Below are 21,920 nucleotides of genomic sequence, written 5' to 3' on the forward strand. Positions count from 1 at the left end.
TGCACACAACTCAAATCTGCTCTGCAGGTTCTTATCACCAAGGATTCAGCATGCACCTCCTGCTAAAAATGCTGGGTATTTACTTTGTGCAAGAGTCATTGCAGGAGGTAGTTACTCCTGTCTGTGGACAAGAAAAAGTTTCACATGTTCAGTGCACAGCTGATGAGAGATTGTCTTCTGGGGAGACGCTAACTACTCACACTGTTCTGTTCTACTTCTGTGACTCCAGTTCCAGGAATTCATAATCAAATATGTTTTCCAGGCACAGTGAAGACAAGGGCAGCAGGTCAATGAGCAGCAGGCAAGGGAAAAGCAGAGCAGCAGGTGTAAATGCAGACAGGAATAGCCAGGACCTTTTCTGGGAGACAGAGTCAATTCCTCAAATAGGTCTAGCGTAAGTGGCACATGTGAAACTAGAAATAAAAAATTCAGGGTTCAAAAAGCTGTAATGCATCACAAGTGAGAATAGTCATATAAATACACTTGCAGGAAAACTACTAAAGCAAGTGTAATCAAGAGAAAACATTTTAGGGATTAAAATAGTGCATTTGTTTTGCTCTGCCAAACTGCCTACAAGTGGCAGCATGTGTTCAGGCTCAGCTCCTCTCCCAGAAATTAGGCATTTACACATGCCTGAAGATCTGGCCTGTGACGTGCAGTCATACACCAAAACGGAAATACACAGAAAGCAAATAATAATACTCTGTAACGACTCATCTTACACTGGATTATGATTCAGGTCCTTCAATCAGTTTGGATTTGCAGCACAATTACAGAAAGAACTTCCTGAAATTTAATTTGCAGAGCTTAATCAATAGGGACCAAAGTAAGCTACTCTGGTTGTCACAGCCATTTGTGCTTTTTTAATGACAAAAACCTGACCAGAACAAGGTGCTGTAGCAGTTGTGAGCTACTGATGAACCACAGGTTGAGCAGAGATTCTGGCATTGAGTGGCAGCCCTCACCATTTGTAGGAATGGTCACTGTGTTACTGGTAATGTTTAGGATTTTTTTTTAAATACTTTTTAAACCTGTCCATCAAATTCAGGAAAAATATTTTATGCACTTAAAGCCAAGCACTTCATTGCAGTTGAAACAGGAGCAAAGACAGACAGTGTGTATCTAAAAGACTGTGAACTGGTAGAAGCAAAGTCTCAGCCAGAAGGAAATTTTTTACATGCTTTTTAGTTTTAACATAACTAATTTCAGACTTGCCACTCAAAAGCATAGGAACAAGAGAGAGGGGGTAGGTTTGTGCTGTGTTGGTTTTCCTTCACCTTCCTTTTAAACCTAACCAAATTTATGCATAGACTAGATATGAATGGATTTCACCATAACTGTTGCTGTGAATTGTCTGCAGAATAACTAAATGGATAGAATTAATTCTCCCACAAAATTTGTACCATGGCTTTTAGCTTGGGGAAGGGAAGAGGTAAGGTTTTCTTAGCATGCAGTGTCTCCTTTGCATTTGCCATACCTGCAGGGCACATGGCTCCTACCACAGCAGTAAGTCATCCCTGATTTATGGGCCACTGTTGTCAGATGAGTCATCTTCACCTTTTTGTGAAGAACTCAAGCTTGCTTTTGGACTCTCTTCCAAGAACTGGCTCATCACATGTGATCCAAGGAAACTACAATTAATACAGTACAATTGCTGGCCCTCCAAATACACAGAGTTACTACAGTTTCCTCCTCCTGTGGCTCTAAGCACAACTTCCTTAGCCGGGTTCATTCAAGTTTTTAATTCCTCCCAGGAATCAGAGGCTTGGGCTCACTGCCTTTATATAAAAAAACTGGGTCAGTCTAGCACTGTTTCTGCCTTTTGGAAACAACCTTAGAAAAGGCAGGGGGGCGAAAAATGAAGGAAAGAAATATTTAGAAAATAGGGAGGTGAGAAGGAGAAAAAAACAGGTCAGAACAGAAGGTCACTGTTTCCAATCAAACAATACTTAATAAATATTTTACAGTCATATCAATTATTAAAATGTAGCTCTAGCAAAACCTTTTTGATTCCATTGCCTGTGCCCACCTGGCAAGCTGCAGCTGTATAATCAGGTCTTGTGGGGATTTCCTGTTTATGTGTGTAACTTGGGAGCTTCTTAGGTCAAACAGAGCCCTGCAAGTTTCCTTCAGTATCTGTTTTTCAGGATAATTAAATCATCCAAGTGGCCAGCACACTTCCTTGACCTCTCCAGACTCTTGAAAGTGGGGTTTTTTCCTGGAATGCACTCTCAGTTTCTGTAGCTGTTGCATGTCACACACCAAAAACGACTCCCAGATTTATCAGTCCATGCTCAAGTATTTATCCAGTGAAATAAAAAAGAAACAGGTAAACACCTTTGGAAGTTGAGTACCTCCTTCTGTTGAAAGTCCACTTATGTCATGGACTGTGTCAAGGTAACTAGGAAACAGGTTCCTTCAATCTAGTAAGTCCGTGATTGTACAAATATATGAGAGTTTTCTTGACACTATACAAAATACTACACAACCAAGACACACCAGAATAAAAAAGTGAGTGCCTCACTTTTTTAAAAGAGCCCTCAAAATCAAGACTACACAGCTCACAGATGAACAGCCATTGTCACTTGCTTGAGATTATAATATTCACTAAGCAAATTAAATTCTGAATTAATTAATACTTCATTAGTTTTTCAGAAATCATGTTTGTTTGTTTTTAAAAAAAGACAGAATCTCACAACAGTCTCTCCAGATAGCAGCTGGTCTATCACAGAGATCAGGCTAATTTGAGGGTGTCTGCAAAAGCTACCGTACTTCCAAATACCACTCAACAGGAGGAGAAGGAGGGGGAGGAAAGGTTAAACAAACCAGTACTAGTGTGGTAAGGAAAGTTGTATTTAGAGGCCTCATGCGATTAATTTTGAAGAAATCTTTTTGCAGCCTGTTTACAACATAAAGGAAAAAACAGAGAATGATAGCTGTGTGGAAACATCATGCTTAGGTCCACAAGGATGGCTAGAGCAGGAAGCTCTGGGGTAGCAGGGATGTTCTGATGGTCTGGAGGCTTTGTGACATCAAATGACAGGTCATACTCCTCACACAGCCCGATTTAAAAACAAAGAAAAACAAAATCACAGAAACACGATTCACAGTGAGGAGTGAATAGGTCCCTGGAGGGTACGCAAGTCTGGTTTTCCAGACAAGACACTTGTCACATTTTCCTACTCTGTACGACAGAGATAACCCAACAGACCAGCTTTGCAGAGCACCATGAGATCTGCCAGTGAAATAACTACAAAACAGATAATTATTCCCATCACTGGGACTAGGGGACTCACTCTCTACAGAGTGCTTGGACCACATCTTTGAGTTGTCAGTGAAATTTCTCATTATGTTCTGCATGCTGATAGTGGGAACACTCTTTGCATTGAAAATAAACACAAGCTCAAGAGAACTTTTGAAAAAAGCAAAAGGTTTAAATAAAATAAATGGGAATGCAGTAAAGCAGCAGGATTCAGAGCATGCTGTGGGCAAAGGCTGTGTGTCCCTGGCCAGCTTTGGTTAATGACAGCATGCAGGCAAGCTGTTGGTCTAGCTCTGCTGAAAAATGCTGGGCTAACAATAGTGTACGTGAGAGAAACAGAAAATAGTAGAACAGATGGTGACATGCTATCTGAAGGCAGGGATATCCCATCCTAAGGAGATGCTATGTGGGTGAGTGACTGGAGAAAACTAGCAAGTACTTGCATTGCCAGGGAGAGCGTTCCCAGAGAGATCCCTGCAATTTGATAGTAGGTGTGCAGTCATAGATATGGGTCCCAGCAGAGACTGTCTATCCCAGACACGTTTGCAACTTTAGAAACCACTATAATTAAGGTTTTTTTCTTTAGGGATTACACAAAGCCAAGAGAGTGCTAATTTTTCCTTGACTTGTTTCCATGATTAAGAAAGATATCCCTTGGCATAAAGCCTGATCTTACAACCAGTTTGCAGACCACAATGGCATGCCCTCTCCTGCTAGGGTTTGAAGCTGCTGGGTTCATAGGCTCACTCAGCTTGATACCACTAGTTCTGGGGTAAATCCTTGCTGTTGCTTTACCCAACACCTGGCAGCGGCAAATATGCCTGCAGATGTTTGTCACTTCACAGACTCTACAGACTGTCAAAAAGCCCTTTATATACAAATACAGGTTACAGGGAACAGAGAAGTGTATTTTCCAGACCTCACATTGCATGGGGAAACCCTCAGCAGCTTTTATCTCTGACAAGAATGGCTGTTATCAAACCATTTTGCATTAAATGAGGAGGTGCAGGAAAATTTACATATAGACAGCAGAGGGAGGCTGACTAGGCATGCACACCAATATTTATTTCTCTGCTCTCTGCAAATCCAGCTGTGGTTCCTTCCAGTGACCCAAATCCCACAGTTGCATATCACAGTGGCATCTGTTAGTAGGGGCAACTGTTTATAGGTTAGTGAACAGTACTGTGGATCTTAATACTAGCTGTGCAACAGTGAACATTCTAGCTCAATTCAGGACATTTGGGGACACTTCCATCCATGTACAGTATCTCTGTCTGATGGACTCTGAAACCTGGCTAGTGCCACAGTCCAAACTGACACGTCTTTCTCTCTTCCTGTCCCTGTTTCCTCTGACTGTGGTGACTGAAGTTACAGTGCTGGCTGGCCAGGAAGTTGAGTCATGAGCCTACAGACTTTCTTACAGAGGGTGGCTGGCAACCCAGCCTCAGCCTCCTTGGAGGACATCAAGCACAAGCATTGGATTAGGCATTGTTCATAGAGTGAAGTTAAAACCTAACTTTTTTTTCTTTTTTCTTTTCTCTTTTGTACTTACCATTACTCGGTAAGCACCCAGGGGTTTGCAACTGTTCCACTGGGAGTTTTGTTTGGCAAGTCTCAGTAAAGTGGCAGGCCCTACCACTGGGCTAAGATTTGCTTTTGGTCTATTAGTGATTGACTTGGAGACTCCCTACTGTTGCTCAGGCAGCCTCTATGAGAGTTGATTTTAGGATCACTTCAGCAGTGGCAGATGTCTTTATTTAAGATAATATAATGTTAATACTTACATAATGGGATAAAACTAAAATCCTGGGATTTATATAAGTCCCTTTGTTTGCTTGTTCAGAATCATCAGACCCACAATGTTCTCAATTTGCCCAAATCTAAGATATGTAACATTGCCTTTGTGTTTTGTTTTTCTCTTGTGGGAACACAGTGCTCTAGAGCTTTACTCCTGCTTTAAAGAAAAGTAATAAGGAAAAAACCCTATTGCTTTGCAATGAAATATTATTTACCATTTTCAGTGACCTGCACAGTGTGACCTAGATCATAACCAGCATGTGGTTTCAGTTGGAAGGCCCTTCAACATACATTTTAATACACAGCCTTGAGCCCTCATCAGCCTTCAGCACAGTTGCACTGGGAGACTGCACCACTTGCACTGTTATTTGAAGAGCATGTTGCTTCAGCAGATTTTCTTGCTGAGCTATTTTTGGCTTGAACGTATTTCCCAAACCAGTTCCCTGCCCAGCTGCAAGACAAAGCAGAAGCAAGAGCAAGCAACAGTGCAGCTCACACTGACATTGCTACCAAAATAAATATTAATCAAACTACAGACTTGGAGCATGTCTTTGGCTGAATAATCAGTTGTACTTTTGTCACTCTAATGACTAAATATTGTAATTCTGTTACAAACAGGACAGATCCACTATCTAGCAACTCTGTGAAACCACAATAGTAGGAGAGCAGATGGGAGAGGAGAAAGCTAATGTTCTGAAATAAGCAGCTGTTACATTTACACGCTAATGTAGTATGTTAGTTCTTGTATATCAACAAACAGCTCAACTGAAAATGAAAACCTTTATGTTATGTTGGTCCTAGACTGCGTCACAACATTGTCCAAGAGTCCTCAACTGCATGTTGACAGAGGTATAGAAGCAAAAACCTCCTGAAGCTGATGGAAGGATGCTCAGCATCTTCCTGAACTTTGCAGCAGGCCTTTGAACTGAGAGACAGGTTCTGCTCTCCAGCTGTGTCTGGCCTTTCTTCCTCACACATTGAGAAAACTATGCAACAAAAGGTCAAATGCAGTGGGGCTTTCACAGGTGGTGAAAGCAGTGATTACAGTAAAGCCTTCTCCATCTGAGTCCTCTCACATAATTAGATACTGGCTCTGTTGTATTTTGACCCATACAGAGCTTATCACCAAGTACCACTACACAACAGCAAGCCTGTGACAAAGATGTAGGTCGTCCAGGGACAGTGGGTTATGATACAGGGGTCACACTGGGAAAGTATGTAGTCTTTATTCCAACTGACATCTGAACTCCTCATTTCAAGGCTTCCATCATAGAAATTATAGTGATGAGCAACTGTAATTGCCTGGGAGATGAGTGACAACATAATTAACTGAACTCTTGCTGATTTGCAGCCTTGAAAATCCAGACAGAACTACAGGCCAAACAAATGAATAAGATATGCAATGTACATGGTCTTAGTGTGTATCCAGTATCTCCTACTGGACACCTGAAGGCAATTTTCTTATTTGTATTCAAAAAGTTTATGAAGGAACACAGACACAAATGGACGATGTTAAAGCAGTAAAGTTTTTGCAAGCAACTTGCAGAATGTACCTTATCAACTCACCCTTTTCACACTGCTCTGTAACCTCCTAATATCAGAGAATGGCAGCAACTACTATTGTGCTGTTATGGGAATTGCTGGCACGTCCCTCAGCTACTGCTTTTTGCATTCTCTAGAATCACTTTGGGGTAAAAACAAGTTTGTGCCTCAGTGTCTGCCTTCTAATTTTGTACAGACTGTAAAAGGCAAGTCCCTCCTACCCAGAATTTACTACTACCCATAATTGCACATTGCAAGCAGTACTGCACTGCCACAGTGCAGCATGTGGGTGACTCAAAGCCCTGGCACACATCATCTTCACAGCCACTTATAGGAAGGCTGAAAATAAACTTCTTGTTCAATTGAACACAATGTTCTGATAATGAAGATGCCGACTTGAAAGACAGAGCCTCTGTTTCCTAATGGGCAGCAGACACAAGCTGCTTTACAAGGATCAAGCACGGGGCACTCCCATTTCTCCTCCCTTTGCCTTGGCTGGAGCTCTCAGCTTTCCTAGGAGAGGGATCCTCCCCACCACCAGCCCTCCAGACTCTATCTGCAAAACTGTCACAAGCGACAATCAATGCAATTGCTGCTGGCTCCAGCTGATTTACTGAAGGCTGGATTGATTGCTCACTTGTCAGTCCAGAATCCACAAGTACCTGCACGTGTCCAAGTCTACCCAGTCTACTCCTCCCATTGTAGAAGATTATCAGAATCACATGGATCTAACTAAGGAAATGCACAAGAAAGGATTCCAAAGAAATCTGAAAGAAATCCAGTTTTACGACAGCCATAAATAAAGTGTCTGTGCAACTGAGTCTATGCAAAAATATATTTGGGAAACAAAGGATCACGTGAAAAATCCCATGTACAAAGAATGCAAACTTTTTTGCAGTAGATTCTGCTGAGTGCTTGCCAGGGTCTGCCAGACAGCTAAGACTAGTAAGAGGAGCTTGAAAGGATATGAACACAGGTGGGCTGTACCTGTTTCCAGTTTGTCTCTCATCAGCTATTCTGTGCCCATACCTGCAAGCCCACAGCTTCCTGTGCCTTTGCTGAGAGGCAGTTCCCACAACGGACAAAGCAGACACTGCTAAGGTTAATGATAAGGACAGAAAACTTGGCATTGTCTCCTGCTTGTAGGACTTATTGATGAATTGCCCATCTGATAGCAGACCTGAAGATCCTAGTAACACATGCAAATCCTTGGACTGCTGAAGTTTCAGTCACCTACAACAGTGCAATACCATCAGCCCTGGTGTAATGCTGGCTCCAAAACATTAATTCCCTTGAATGGGAAGGAGACAATCTGACTTTTTGAAGTAATAGTGATCTATTGATTAGCAGTCACCGGCACATGTAAGAGCCATTGGTCTCATGAACATGTGACATTGCTCCAGAGGGAATGACCAATTAGTGGTTTTCCCCTCGAAGGCAAATCCAGCTTCTGCACTTGTCCATGCGTCAGACACGTTAGTTAGCGGGACCTCCAACCAGACTCTTGTGGTGAAGGACTGCAGCCTCCTCCACCAGTCAAGCCCACAGAGGCTTCCCCACCCATTGGGCTGGTAGGGACAGTGCTCATTATCTCCCTGGGCAACCCATTTTGCTACAATTATGCACAGCATATGTAAGTCAAGGGAAACAGACAGACGTGCATAATTTGTTGTCCCTCCCCTAGAGTCCCTCTGGAGCACTCATGGCATTTCCATGTGCAAATCGCATAGAGAAAACAAATATCCTAAGGCCATGTGCAGACTCTGAGCATCCAAGGTACTTTGAGACCAAGAGGGCACATGGCCATACCTGCAGGATGTTCTCAGAGCAAACCACAGGCTAACCTGCAACAACCTGCTCCTCTCACCCTCAGGAGTAACACTGCAGAGGACAGGGGAAAAGTACATAGCAAAGTCTTTGACTTCTGAGAGATGAAAATACATTAATTTATCCAGTTATCTATCCAAGCCCACATTACTGGATAAAACAATCTAAAGGTAATCTGAAAATACCCCAGAACACTCCCCAAACTTCAAACAGCTGAAGAACATATGGTGCTTGAAGGTGCATGCCCACTATGCACAGAACAGTAACACAGACATAGGTTTGTTGTTTTTTTTTTTACTTGAGAAACAGCTTTGTGGCATTTTGAATTCATGTGGTGCTTCCCCCCTCCCCCCGATTCTTCAAGCAGTCACTCTTAACATAAGACATTTCATACATTTACAGATCTGGGGGTAATCTGTACAGAGATGGGACTTGCCTACAAGTGACTTGTGAGTTTTTAATAAAACTTTCAAGACCGTTCCAGAAACGGCTGGCCCTGCAGAGGTGCTCAGAGGGAGGACTCCTGCCTCAGCAGACAGTGCAAAAACAACCAAAGCTAGGTTTTAACATAGCTCGGAACACAAAAGCATTAACTGGGTAATGTTCTTCCTCAAAACAAGAAGCAGCTATCTAAATTTAAATCCACAGAAAATAAACCATGACTGTAACACAACAAAAGTGGTTCACTATGTTAGTGCTCTCAGCAGAGTTTACAGTCACCTCACTGAGGCGAGTCCCGTAGGAGTTTGCGAGTCCCCAGGTAAAAAAAAAACAACAGTACAAACAAAGCACAGAACTCACCCAGCCACGTCCACATTGATACTGCAACAGTGCTGGAGCTCCATGTCCACTGCAGACCTTCAATGGCTCCTGCAGCAAGATCTGCAGAGCAGTATGGCACCCAGGCAGCGTGCAGGCTGGCCTCTGCCCACACAGGTGCAGGTACTCTACTGAACCCATGAGAAATGAGCCAAGACTCCAATTTGCTTCAAAATGGCCTGCAGCTCTATAATACAAAATCCTCTGTGCAAAGTTTGTGGAGATCATCGACGATACACTGAGGGTTCAGTTTTAAGCCTTCACAAAAACTTCTGTATGGCAGGTGCCTGCTTCATCCTTCGGAGTCACACAGCAGCTCCTACACTGCAACGTAGTTTGCTGATAATGGTGATTCTGCTAGAACTTATTTCCTTTAAACTTAGGAGATATGAACATCCCCTCTCTAGAGCTGTTGTCTCTCAGTACCTGCATGCTGGCCTGTGCTGCCCAGCAGCGGTGTGAGGGGAGCCAGGCGCCATTTCCCCAGGCTGGGTGCCCGTCAGGCATGGGGGTGTTTCTGAGGCCACGGTGCTGCCTCTCTGCAGGGCCAGATGGCCTCTTTCTGAGGTAAAACACTGAGCTGAATGCACAGGGGACATCTTCTGCTTATGTCAGTAGCATTATTTTGTAATTTAAGAGCTTGGGAGAAAAAAAACAACAACCTAGAAATAAAAAAGCAAAACAGAGCACTCGTTGCTCAGGAAGGCACGTGTAGCGCCGTGGTGCCGGGGGAATGGCTCACCCAAGCAGTGGCACAAACTCATCCGAAGCAACTTCTTACTTAACATCTCCTTTCAAGAGGGCCATGCTTTTTTGACAGAGGTAACCTACAGCTTCCCTTGCGCTATGCTGAGTGGCTGACCCACCAAGCCCTCAGGAAAGTGTACTTATCTTGATCCAAGACCGGCTGCAGATGAGTCGTGAGGGAAGCTGGAGGTATCAAGGCGGAGTGTGAGTCCCCTTCTGAGGAAACAAAGTGCTGTTGGGGGTGCTTAGACCCCCATGGGGGGATGAAGCACCCTCCTCCATCCTCCCAGAGCAGCTGAGTGACTAAGGACAAGCTCTGCTCACACAGCAAATACACACAACAGCACCTAGTTCTTGCTAAGATGGCTGACCAGGCTCCTCTCCGGGCGCAGAAAAGGCTCGGCTGGCCCGAGCTCACAGCTGCTTCCCCTCGTTACAATCAGCAGCCCTTGGTGGAGGCATCTGGAGTCCTTCACCTGGAGCCCAACCACCACGCAGCACAGCTGCCACAGCAGAGAAAGCAAATGAAAGGGGTTTCAGGGTTTCTCCTGAGCAGAAAAAAATAATGGAAACAAAGCATCTTTCTACACTTTGTTAGCAAAAATGTCAGTGGCGTTGCCACTTCTCATTGTTTGATCATGACTCTCACTGTATTTGGTGTTTTCTCTCTATCCCCAGCTTCCTAAAACCCTGTTAGAATTTTATTTTGAACAAAAATCCACTTCTAGTTTTGTGAGTAAGACAAAAAAGCTTGGAAGTCTTGTCCGTATCTCTGAAAAACTCAGGAAAAAAATGCAATGCATTCTCATGCGTATATATGCCTGTGTATTTCTGCTTTTCCTTCTGTTGTGGGAAAAGCTGAGGGTGTGCACAAGAATATGTAACTCTGGTCACCTACCATGTATTTATCAAAACCAAAAGGGAAACAGAGTTTTAACTAATTAACCATCATATAGTATGTAACTATAAATAAAAAAATATATACAGAGCTTCCTACACATATACATTCTCATACTGCTTTTATAATTTCTGTTAGGCTTTTAATCCCCCAGCTTAAAAGGGGCCTCTGAAATCTAATGTACAGATTCTGGGAGAATCTATAATAATCTCACACGAGAGGGGTGTAATTACGAATGGCTTGAGAGAGAGGCATGTGAGCAGCAGGTTGGGTGGACCTTTCATTTGCAGATAAGCTGAGTAAGTCATTCTTCCCTGATTTATATTATAAAATGCACGTTAATCTCTTTCAAACAAAACCTAGCCAGTGTTGTATCATTTCTGAGATACACAGGGAAATGAGGGAGGAGGGAGGAGTCCAAGGGGAGCAGGAACCAAAATACATTTCAACATCATTCCCGTTTCAGTATTGGATTTGCTACTACAAAAAGAAATCTGGAGACCAGAAGAAAAACCTTAGGTGATAGGAAATGTTATGTAGCAAGAATGGGAGTTAGATTATGAGCTCTAGTGCTTAGAAACACCTACAGTCTAAATTTTCAGTTGGGGTGAATCTGGTATAATAGTTGTGATGCCTTCCTGTTGCCAAATGAGAGCTTTCCCAGTGATCTCAGGAAAATTCATTTAAAAAGGATAAGGAGTTGCATTCATATTTTGTACTGTTGACCTCATAAGTAGAACTGATTTTGAAGGTATGTTTGTATATTTGTTACAAAACGAAGAGAAATTTGAATCAGGTGCTTTTACTGGGTTTTTTAGTTTGTTAACAGTTACTTAATTTTTTCATCTCTTGTATGTTTGATAAAATGTAGATCTTGTTATAGTATCACTTTATATTAGTTCCTTTATTTGTTATACATAGTGGAAGGATAATTACTACAACAGTGGTTTGCAGTGTGGTCCCTGCTCTGGGTATTTCTTTGTCTCTGTAACTTCATCTCTGGCTTGGCAACATCTGAAGGAGAGGATGAGAATCCTTAAACGTTGCCAGAACACAGGCCAGAAAGCATCATAACCTCTTCCTGATCTGCTTGCTGGATTATTACTTGAAAGCTAGAAATGCAGCATGTGTGTGTCTGCCTAGGGGAGGGGTTCGATTACCTGAGATCCTCTGCAGATATTAGCAGTGTCTCAGGGGAAGTCTCATTTAGTATGCAGAATAAAATCGCTGTGGCACTGATCATATGATTTGAAGACTCAATCCTGAAGCAGCACAACTGAAAAGGGGAGGTGAAACTGCCTAAGACACTCCGTTCAGACAGCATGAGGCTGTGAGCAGCACACGAATTTTATTCATCAGGCAGGAGGAGAGCTGCTGGATTGGTCTGTGAGTCGGGCAGTCGGGAAACCACAGGAAAGCTTTATTTCTGGCAAGTCTGCATTTTGTCAGGATGCACCACTGGTGTTACTAGAAAAAAGGAAGCTGCTGTGTGAGATTTAAAGGTAGAGGCAGTGATAGCTACAGAAGATCCCTATGAAACTCATTTGATAACCACCTTAAATAACCTCTCAAGAGTGAATTTAACTGTTGGAGAGCACTGGTTCCAAGTGACTGGAAAGTACGGTGAAAAGGATGGACGTTCTGAGGAAGCATTTCACTGACAGCAGAGCAAACTAGGGGAGAACTTCTACCTGCATTGCTGACATTTGGGAAAAATAAGAGAAGAAAGCATTCTGGTGCCAGGATTCTTGTATTTTTTTTCCTTCCTGAGTCCTGGAGAAGGATTTTGTAGTCCCCTTCCTGAGGAAAACACCAACCAGATCTCAGAACACTGCAGACTTTCCAAAGAACAGGCATGGTACAAAATGTGATTTTGGTGTTTTTTCGCAGGCGACTCAGCCAAAGACCTGCTGTTGAGGAGCTAGAAAGAAGAAATATACTTAAACGTGAGTATTTTTTTTTTTTCCTAAAGTATTTTATATGATAGTTGTTGAAACAATCAATTGCATTTCTAGAACATATTCTTTTTAAATAGACACATTTATTCACTGGGATTATTTTCTGTGCTTAAAACTTTTAATTTTGCACATGTCCTGGGTTTCAAATACTGCAGGCATCAGAATTCACACTTTGATCAAGTGAGTACAGAAAAGAATGATTTGTTCAAATTGAGGCTTCTAAATGTTCTGATTACACTGTTACGGATGTCTAAGCAAGGAACACAATCTTAGTGTCACACGGTGCAGTGAATTGGACTGTTGTTTTTCAAGATGAGGACTGTCACTGCAAACTGTACACTGAATGTCACCAAGGCTTAGGTGGAATGGAGAAAGCATCCTCGTGGAGGTGTGATTCTCCTAGCAAGTATCTTCCCAAAAACAAGTCAATGAAAGATCATTCTGAATTATTAGAGTGACAGTTCCAGGCCTGTTGTAGATGCTGCCACAGGGAAATGTTCTCAACAGGAACTTTCAACTCTTTTCCTAAAGACTGGTGTTCTGACCTGAGAATCAAACAAGTGATGAACATAATCTCTTTCCCTACAAGTGCTGGGGAATCCTCTAAGTAAAGGGGAAGTGGGAGAAAGCTTGAAATTGTCTCCATTATGAGTCTCAGACAGGAGAAAGGGGGAGGCCATCTGCTTGAAGAAAAAGTAGATTACTTCTGTTATTTTCATGGTCTATTTAGTGTTGAAAGACAAAAAGCAGAATTATGGGAACAAGTGTTTGTTTCTCATTATACAAGCATAAAACATAAAGCCACATAAATTTATGTCATACAAGCAATGCTGCCTATGCTATTTAATTAATATTCAATTATTAATGTGATTGTAATTTGATAGGAAAAAAGTTATTCATATTTTGTTACCTAAAATTTTGTATCTCAGAACTTTCTTAGGAGTTCATAGGAAAAACATTATTCTCTTGCCATTGAAATTATTGGAGATTTCATTTCAGTTTTAATGCACATGGAATTCCCTAGTCAGCTTACATTTATTGGTATTTTCAGTATGTGTACGTTGCACCTGGTAAAGTGAAATGTCTCTAACATGTGCATAGCTAATGAGACACAGGATACATTGTTTGCAAATGTGAATGGATCAACTTGGCCCTAACTTAACTTGGAATCTACCTAAGGGACAAGAAAAAACATTAACCCAAGATTCTGAAATATATGGGACCAGATTTTCAAGAGTCAGAACCTAAGATCTCATAAAATCTGTTTCTTTGCATTTTTTCCTGGCTAAGGAAGAGCTGATCTCTACTGAAAAAAATCTGTTTCTTTATGTTTACTTTTTGAAGTGTGCTGGTTACATCCTTAATCTGGGTTAAACTGACCAGCTTTAATAATAAAAAAGTTTGAATACATTCATATAATGAGCTTAGAGAGAGATAAAGCAGAAAGAAGATAAAGCAGAAAGAAGATAAAGCAGAATTAAAGATATTTCCTGAATGCCAGCTAAACATACTGGTCTAGATTTGTATCTCATTTAAAGAGCTCCCAGCATGGAGTAAATATATTGACTTCAGTTCAGTTGCTCAGGCTTTATAAAGGTTCAGCTGAGATCAGAACCACTTCTATTTTATTTACTTCTTCCATTATACAGAAAGCTATATATCTTGTAAAGAGCTAGGGTAATCACTTACCTGTGTCAGTTGTAATCTTAAAAAGCTGGACAGATGCAAATACCCTAGTCTCAGTTTTGAGTCAATCTGGAAATTAGTAAAGTCTCCGTTTATTAATAGGGACATTGATGTTCTTGTTACGGACTTTGAAGACACCTGGGCTGGGTCTGACATGCAAGCCTGTCACAGCATAAATGCCCTTCAGTGAAATCACTACAACCTCCTCCAGGTTATAAGGGCTTGTAGAGTTGAGTCCTAGGTGTCCTTACATCTTTGATGTTCATAATGCACACTGCTAACAGAGGCAGTGCTACCCCCAAAGCTGCTTTAAGGACTAATAATTCACATTTGTACAAATCTGTCAAAATGAGAAGCATATTGCAAGTGCCTAAGTGCAACTACTATGTTATTTTAAAACAAATCTTGGTAAGATTAAAAATAGTGACAACTCCTGTCTCTTAGGGAGATGTTTCTAAGATAAAAGTAATACTTAAAAAGCAACTTATACCAAACACTTTCTTAAAATCTTGTTGATCTTCCAAGCCCTTTACTTTTTCTATAGAAACACTACTTTACTACAAAACCTGGAAAGCATATGAACTAAAATCACAACCCACATGTTCTTCCTGCATTCAACAGCAAGCTGTTTCACATTTAAGAAGACAGCATCTCTTAAATCACACTGTACCATCCCAGCTCATCCTCAACACCAGGAATTGTCCCCAGCCCTCACTAATGAATGGATCGATGTGTAGGCAGTGACACTGATGAGAAAATCTCCCTGGTTTGTCTGTAATAAGGCCTGAGTTATGTTATGCCCTGGCTAGCATTCCCTATCAAATCTGGGGTTATTTTTTATAAAAGAACTCTTATTTATCTTTCTTGAAACTGCAGGTGTGCATGCACAGCACCTGAGTGAACGACTCATAGAAATGGTTCACTGTATGTGTTTAGTATGTTTGGAAAAGCATTTTCTGATCAGAAATGTGTATTTGGGGTTTTTCTTTAGGAATTCTCTCAGTGCATATCAGTTATCTCTTAAAAAAGCCAATACGTCACAGAAAGCTATCATTTTTAACAAATACATATAGATAGGAATATATACTTTTAAAAGGGTGAATTAAAACTTAATGAAGCATATTGGTGCCTTCTTGCAGGTATCTCTGTCTTAGAATACACTTTACTTTTTAAAGGCTGGTCTCTTTTTGAACATTCCAGACTTAAATAGCTGCTCATCCCTGACAAGGCACTAATTTTATCTGTCCTTTTCTCTTTTCAATTTGTGTGCCTTGACACCACCAAATTGTAATACAACACATTATAGCATTTTAGATTAATTTGATGTACATGTCTACTATAGCCCAGGACTATCTTCTTTTAAATAGATACTTACGATGGAATTTTAGTGTAATCTAATGAGCCTAAAAATAAGGAAGAAGAATACTTCATTACTAAAAATATGATTTTTGAAATTAATCTGCAGTACCTACTGTCTTTTTGAGGCATATTCAAAATCACATGTGTGCTTTATCACTGGAAATACCTAATGCTTGTGGTATAATAAACTTCACAGTAGTATCTAGAGAATCCCTGAATGGTTAAACCTTTTTCTCTAGGTCTTCAGCTTTGTTCAGGTCATAGGCTCACCCCTTGATTTAGTAACAGATAGTACTAAAAATAGAAACACCATTAATTTGTTTCCCAAGGCAAGGGATATATTTCACACAGTGTTACAGCACTCTAGTCTATTTTTAGACCCAGTGTGTAGGAGTTACCACGGCTTGAATGTTAATAGGCACAGCACACAAAGGCAAGCTGGCTTCAGTTAGAATGGAACGTTATAAAAGAAAAACCCTGTGAGGATAAAGAGGTTCTAACGTCAGTGGCATATCCTGAATAGCAGAGAAAAAAGCATGCAACTCAAAGCTAACTGCTGTGGCACTGGGACTACCTCAAGATATAGCCTGGGAAAAAACTTAAAAAGGAAAGAACATGCTTTCCCTGAAGCTGCTGCAGGAAGTCCTTTCAGTATCTGACAGCAATGAATGTCTCCAGCAATATGGAGAATAAAAAATGACGATTGAATACAGAATATTTTTATTTTCCTTCTAAAGTTTGTACAATTTGAGACTTGGTGTGGCTGCTGTTTTTATTAAATCTCCTTGGAATTAGAGTTTAGAGCACAGGGAAAGCTGACGTTGGCACCCATTGTCCTTACAGAGAGGTAACTGTATGTTCTGAGAGAGAACCAGAGAGAGGTACTGAACTAACAAAACATACAAACTAATAACCAGCTACTAAGTTTTTATATGATCTAATTTATGTTGACTGGAACTACTGAAACTACCAATCTTTCTCATAAGGAATATAATGTTATTTATTTTTTATATATATATTCTCTACAGAACGAAATGATCAAACAGAACAGGAAGAAAAAAGGGAAATCAAACAGAGACTGACAAGAAAGGTAAACCTTGCAATATCTTCTATCAGTTTTTAGACACTTAGCAAAGCTAATATAACATCAACCAGCCATGGAAGCCATTATTACACAACTCCCCCATAATACACACCCTGCTCAGCAGTGTCTGAGAGTGGTATTTAGTAATATGAGTATCTAATCAAAATACCTATCTCATCTCAGCTACGTGAGACTGAGTAGAACACTTAAGTATTAACTACATCAGAATAGGGGTGTTACTTGCACACTTCATGTTGTGCAGCTATATTGCTAGAAAAATACTAGTTTATTCTTTGTAGCAGTCAATAGCAGGGCTGACTCCCTGCTGAGCACCAGGTGTGCTACAAGATTTCTGTTTGCATTTAAGTTATTCTCAGAATCAGAACTGTGTCTTGTTATTGTGCTGTTCCTAGGAATCTCTACTGGAATTATAAGCCAAATATGCTGATAACTTGTTAAAGCCAAATTGAAATTCTTACAAGTCTAGTCCTGAAAACCTTACCCAGACTGTAGTAGAAACCCCCTACTGCATACATTATACATAGATGATAATAAATTAATTATGCTTCCTTTGCATATTATAAATACATTTTATCAATAACCAGGTTAAAATACTTTCCTCTTTTGTCCATAAGTCACTGTGCTGTAGCCCACAGCTCCATTTAAACCATTATTACTCTCCTAAAAATCCTGTAAAGGTCTGAATATTTTGCTGCAATTTCCAAGGGATGGGTGTTTTTTTTTTTTCCATATACATAAATGCACACTAAGCTAAAATGGAAAGCAGAAAACTTATGTTTTATTGATCTGTTTGTTACTAACACTGGGTTTATTTTACAAAACTATTTAATACAGCTTAACCAGAGACCTACAGTTGATGAACTAAGAGACAGAAAAATTCTGATTCGATTCAGTGATTATGTGGAAGTGGCGAAAGCACAGGACTACGACAGGCGAGCAGATAAACCGTGGACAAGACTGTCAGCAGCAGATAAGGTGCTGACATAATTAACATGACCTATTACCGCTTCCTGCTTACTCTGTCTGTGATGATATATTGGATTTTGCAAAGACATTTAACCTCTGGGACATTTAATATCTGTAAATGTTAGCATTATTTTTTATGCTGAAACCAATGCACAATGTCATAAATGCTATTTAGAAAAATGCCTATTTAGTACTATAAGGACTTCTTCCCAGCCCAGCAATTGATATAAGGAAAAAACAAAGCTTCATACAATGTTTCTTGATGCTTTAGGGTTGCAACTCAAAAACATTTCAAGCTAATGCAGTATTAACATTTATCCTTACACTGGAAGTTTTAACCCAAACAGGCAAATATCCTCCACTGTGTTTCTAAACATGTAAATATTTCCTTTCTTGTTTCCTATGAATTCTCAAGGAGTCACTTGATCCCATATTTTCACAAGTGTAAACAAACACTCAGTCCATCACATACCTGCCACATAGGTGGTTACATCCTAATTTGACTTTGACCTTTAGGTGCCTCAGTAGTAAGAAAAATAGCTCAGCATTTTTCCAGGTTCCAGTTGCTGAATGAGTTTTGAAGCTCCAGGCCTGCAGCAAGCAGAATGAGTAGGGATGCTGAGATAATTACTGGGTAAAATGGGAAACACAGGCTTGTTACTGCTTTGTTCTGAGGAGATCAAACAATTCACTCCAGTGCCTCCCCAGTAAAAAGTGTAATAAATGGTTTTAGAGTACTCAATCAGAAAAGGAACAATGTATTTTTACTACCGTAGCTGGTCTCCTGAGCTCACTGAAATGGTGAATGAGCTATTGTGAGCTATAATGAAAAAAATAAGTATTTTGTTTTTTTCCTTGTATGTACTGGATATGTATTAAAATGAGGCCTTCCCTGGTTTTACTGCTTTCATATCCTTAACTAGGCAGGCTTATAAGCTAAAACAAAATTGACAGAGTTCAATTACCTCAGGAGTTCCAGGTCAGGAGTTTGACCATTGCATTTGTGACTGAAGAACAACTCTTTCAGAGTAGACAAGTATAATATTTTTCCTCATTTTTCTTTTAATAAGCCAAATCTCTGATATGAAACGTGAACATAGGTAAGCCTCACACTTTTAGGTAGCTATCTATGAAGTACCAAACATACAGAATCTGGGAAAGCACCAGTACATTCCAGTTCACTTGCTGATCAATTTCCCTGCAACATCTTTTAGTGTTTAGTAATTTTAAACTTAAATAATATTAAATGTGAGACAATAAGCATTGTGGTTTTATTCTTCTCTTAGAATTGCTTCTAGACAGAACTGACCCTCTCAGCAGTCAGTAATGAATGATACAAGTTTCATATCACTAATCCTTATAACCTAAATATTCAGCACCTCTGCTGGCATAGTCTGCTTTGCTAAGCCAAATACCTTTTTTTTTCTCCTTTAGAACTGCTGTTCTGCTCTGTGAGTCCAGTATTTTACAATGCTTATAAATAGAAAATTGTTTGTTAACTTACTTCTATTTTCAATTCCTAGGCAGCAATACGGAAGGAGCTAAATGAATACAAAAGTAATGAAATGGAGGTACATGCATCAAGCAAGCATTTGACGAGGTCAGTTTTCCAGCTGTTTACTTCCACGGGCTGCTAGAGCAACCTGCTTGAGTCCTGACTGATAACGGAAGGAGAGCAGCCTGACAAGCACACTTACTTGCAGTCCATCAGAAGACTGGTTTGGAACCTTGTCTCTCTGTGTGGCTGGGCCAGTGTGACCCTAGTCACTCTAGTGCTTGCTGCATGTGCCAGCACTGATGACACGTACGACGTTTAAACATGCATGAAAACGTTAATTTCACTTTCCTAAGTGGGAAAACAATGTGAGAGAGGCTGATTCCACAGCCATTGTTACTTTGAAAAAACCCTACCTTGTTAGTTAGAGGAAAATTTAAATAGCAATCAGTTCTTTCCTACAATTTTGATTAGGTCTCTTGAGCAAATCCAATTGCTCTTACAACAGTACTATAGGAGTTGCTGGGAGCACAGTGTACTCTTGTCAGGCTGTAAGCATTCTCTGGTGTGCTTGCTGCTAGAATAAGTTGCCTGACATGGCCCTAAAGCACTTCATGTGCAGTGTCCCATTCTGGAAGGCTCACTTCAGCAGTGCCTGGACCCACATTTCCATGCTTATTTTTATACTCAGAATAAATTTTAGCTTAACTGAGCTTTGGGTGTTCAAGACAAAATGATCTAGACAAATACACTTGGGCCATAAATGCAATGTACATTGATCTAAAAGCTGTATTTGTATAAATCTAGAATGTTCATGCAACAGTTCAGGCTTTTTTAACAGTTCAAGACTCAGACTCAATGTTTATGGCAAGACATCACTGTGTTGATACAATATAGGACTAAAAAATGGGCTGGCTGCAGTTTAAGTCTGAAAATGAGATAGATATACCTTCTCTAACTGAAGCTACCTGGGGAGTTTAAGTAGATTATAATGATATATTTTGAAATTTGTTCAGGATATTAGGAGTAAACAGGCTTAAAATTTACAATTAGTGCTAAGGCATTAAAAATAATTGGGACTTCAATTACATCGCTCAGCTAAAAGAAAAAGCCTATAGAACAAGGGTATAATTGTATTTATTCCAGGCAGGTTTTAAGACCATACACTAAATGAACAGTGTCCTCTTACTTTCCAAAGCATCAGCTCAACATTGCTTAACTGTTGCTGTGCCTTTAAACAGAATGAATACTGTTTTTTAAAAGAAGTACAATTGTTTTTTTAATCTAAGAGGATTTAAAAAATTTATATATGTATTTCAAAGTGGTTTGAAAAATGTCTCATTTCTTCTAGATTTCACAGGCCATAGAAATTTTCTTCTGAGAAGAATCTGTCTTTACTTTTTGAAATTGCTGCTGAACTCACATCAGGGAATATATAAGTCTTTCCCTAAAGTTCAGTCCAGGACACCTTGATGTTTATGTGAAAGAAGGACTCTGCAGATGAAGTCTCTGCAGCACTTATGTATGGAAAGAAATACCAGAGATGTGCTTCGCTCTGAGGTCAGAAGAGTGACGGCCTGTGGAGTGGGATGATCTGCTGATAAAGACTGAAGTAAAGCTACTTGAAAGAACCTACTACTCTCCTTTAATGCTTGTTTTAAACTGTTTTGCAGTCTATCTTGGAAAAGGAGATGTTGTGCATGTACAGGCTTTACCATTCCAAGGCCTCTGACATAAACGGACATGACACACGGTCATTCAGTATTACGTTGACAAGACATTTTGAACTTACCACAGTTAGTTTGTAAAACACTTAAGTTCATGTTCTAAAAACTAATTTAATGTATTATAATTTCATTCTTTTTTATATACTGTCTAACAGAATCACAGCTGCAAGCATTTTTGATTCCTGTTACTTTTGTTCTTTAATTAAATGACTACTTATTGCAGGAAATTAACATGTTTCCTAAAGCTCTTTTTTTTTCCCAGGGACAGTTGGGAATGGAAGAGATTACAATTATTATGGCCCAGGTTATACCATTTCTTCGTGAACACAGAGTCTTAAAAAGGATGACTTTAACTAAGCATTTTCTGTCCTGTGGAGTATCACAAGATATGTGTTTTGGACCAGATCCTAACCAACATACTGATTGTCATTCTTCACTAGTTGAGGTCCTGGCCCTCTAAAGAATGATGATTAATTTCAGTGTTCTTCTCATTCAAAATTACTAAAGTAGACAACCATAGATAGAAATGTAACAATGTACTTTGATGTTTAGCAAACCTTTTAATGCTCTCACAGTAAGAAGAAAAAAGTTACTTAATAACAAAACAAATAGAACTGTTTGAGGAAAAAAGTGAAGCCAGACATTCTAATACTGTTTGACATCTAGAAGAGTCTTCAGAGTTCTACTCAAAATTCTACTAAAAGGAAAAAAACTTAGAAAAAAAATACAACT

General features: G+C 40.0%; 1 protein-coding gene across 3 annotated transcripts in view; it reads left to right on the forward strand.

Annotated features, from left to right (window-relative positions):
• The window catches only part of PHACTR3 (phosphatase and actin regulator 3), a 98,541-nt gene extending 77,122 nt beyond the window's left edge, over positions 1-21,419 (forward strand). For all 3 annotated transcript variants that reach the window (XM_051633307.1, XM_051633308.1, XM_051633309.1), the window contains exons 9-13: positions 12,783-12,838; positions 16,924-16,985; positions 17,835-17,975; positions 19,490-19,566; positions 20,813-21,419. In XM_051633307.1, the coding sequence (XP_051489267.1) occupies positions 12,783-12,838; positions 16,924-16,985; positions 17,835-17,975; positions 19,490-19,566; positions 20,813-20,828 (352 nt within the window). In that variant the 3' untranslated portion in view covers positions 20,829-21,419. The remainder of the gene's footprint in view (positions 1-12,782; positions 12,839-16,923; positions 16,986-17,834; positions 17,976-19,489; positions 19,567-20,812) is intronic.
• The last annotated feature ends 501 nt before the right edge of the window (positions 21,420-21,920 follow it).

The sequence above is a fragment of the Apus apus genome, chromosome 15, assembly GCF_020740795.1.
Source record: "Apus apus isolate bApuApu2 chromosome 15, bApuApu2.pri.cur, whole genome shotgun sequence".
Lineage (NCBI taxonomy): Eukaryota > Metazoa > Chordata > Aves > Apodiformes > Apodidae > Apus > Apus apus.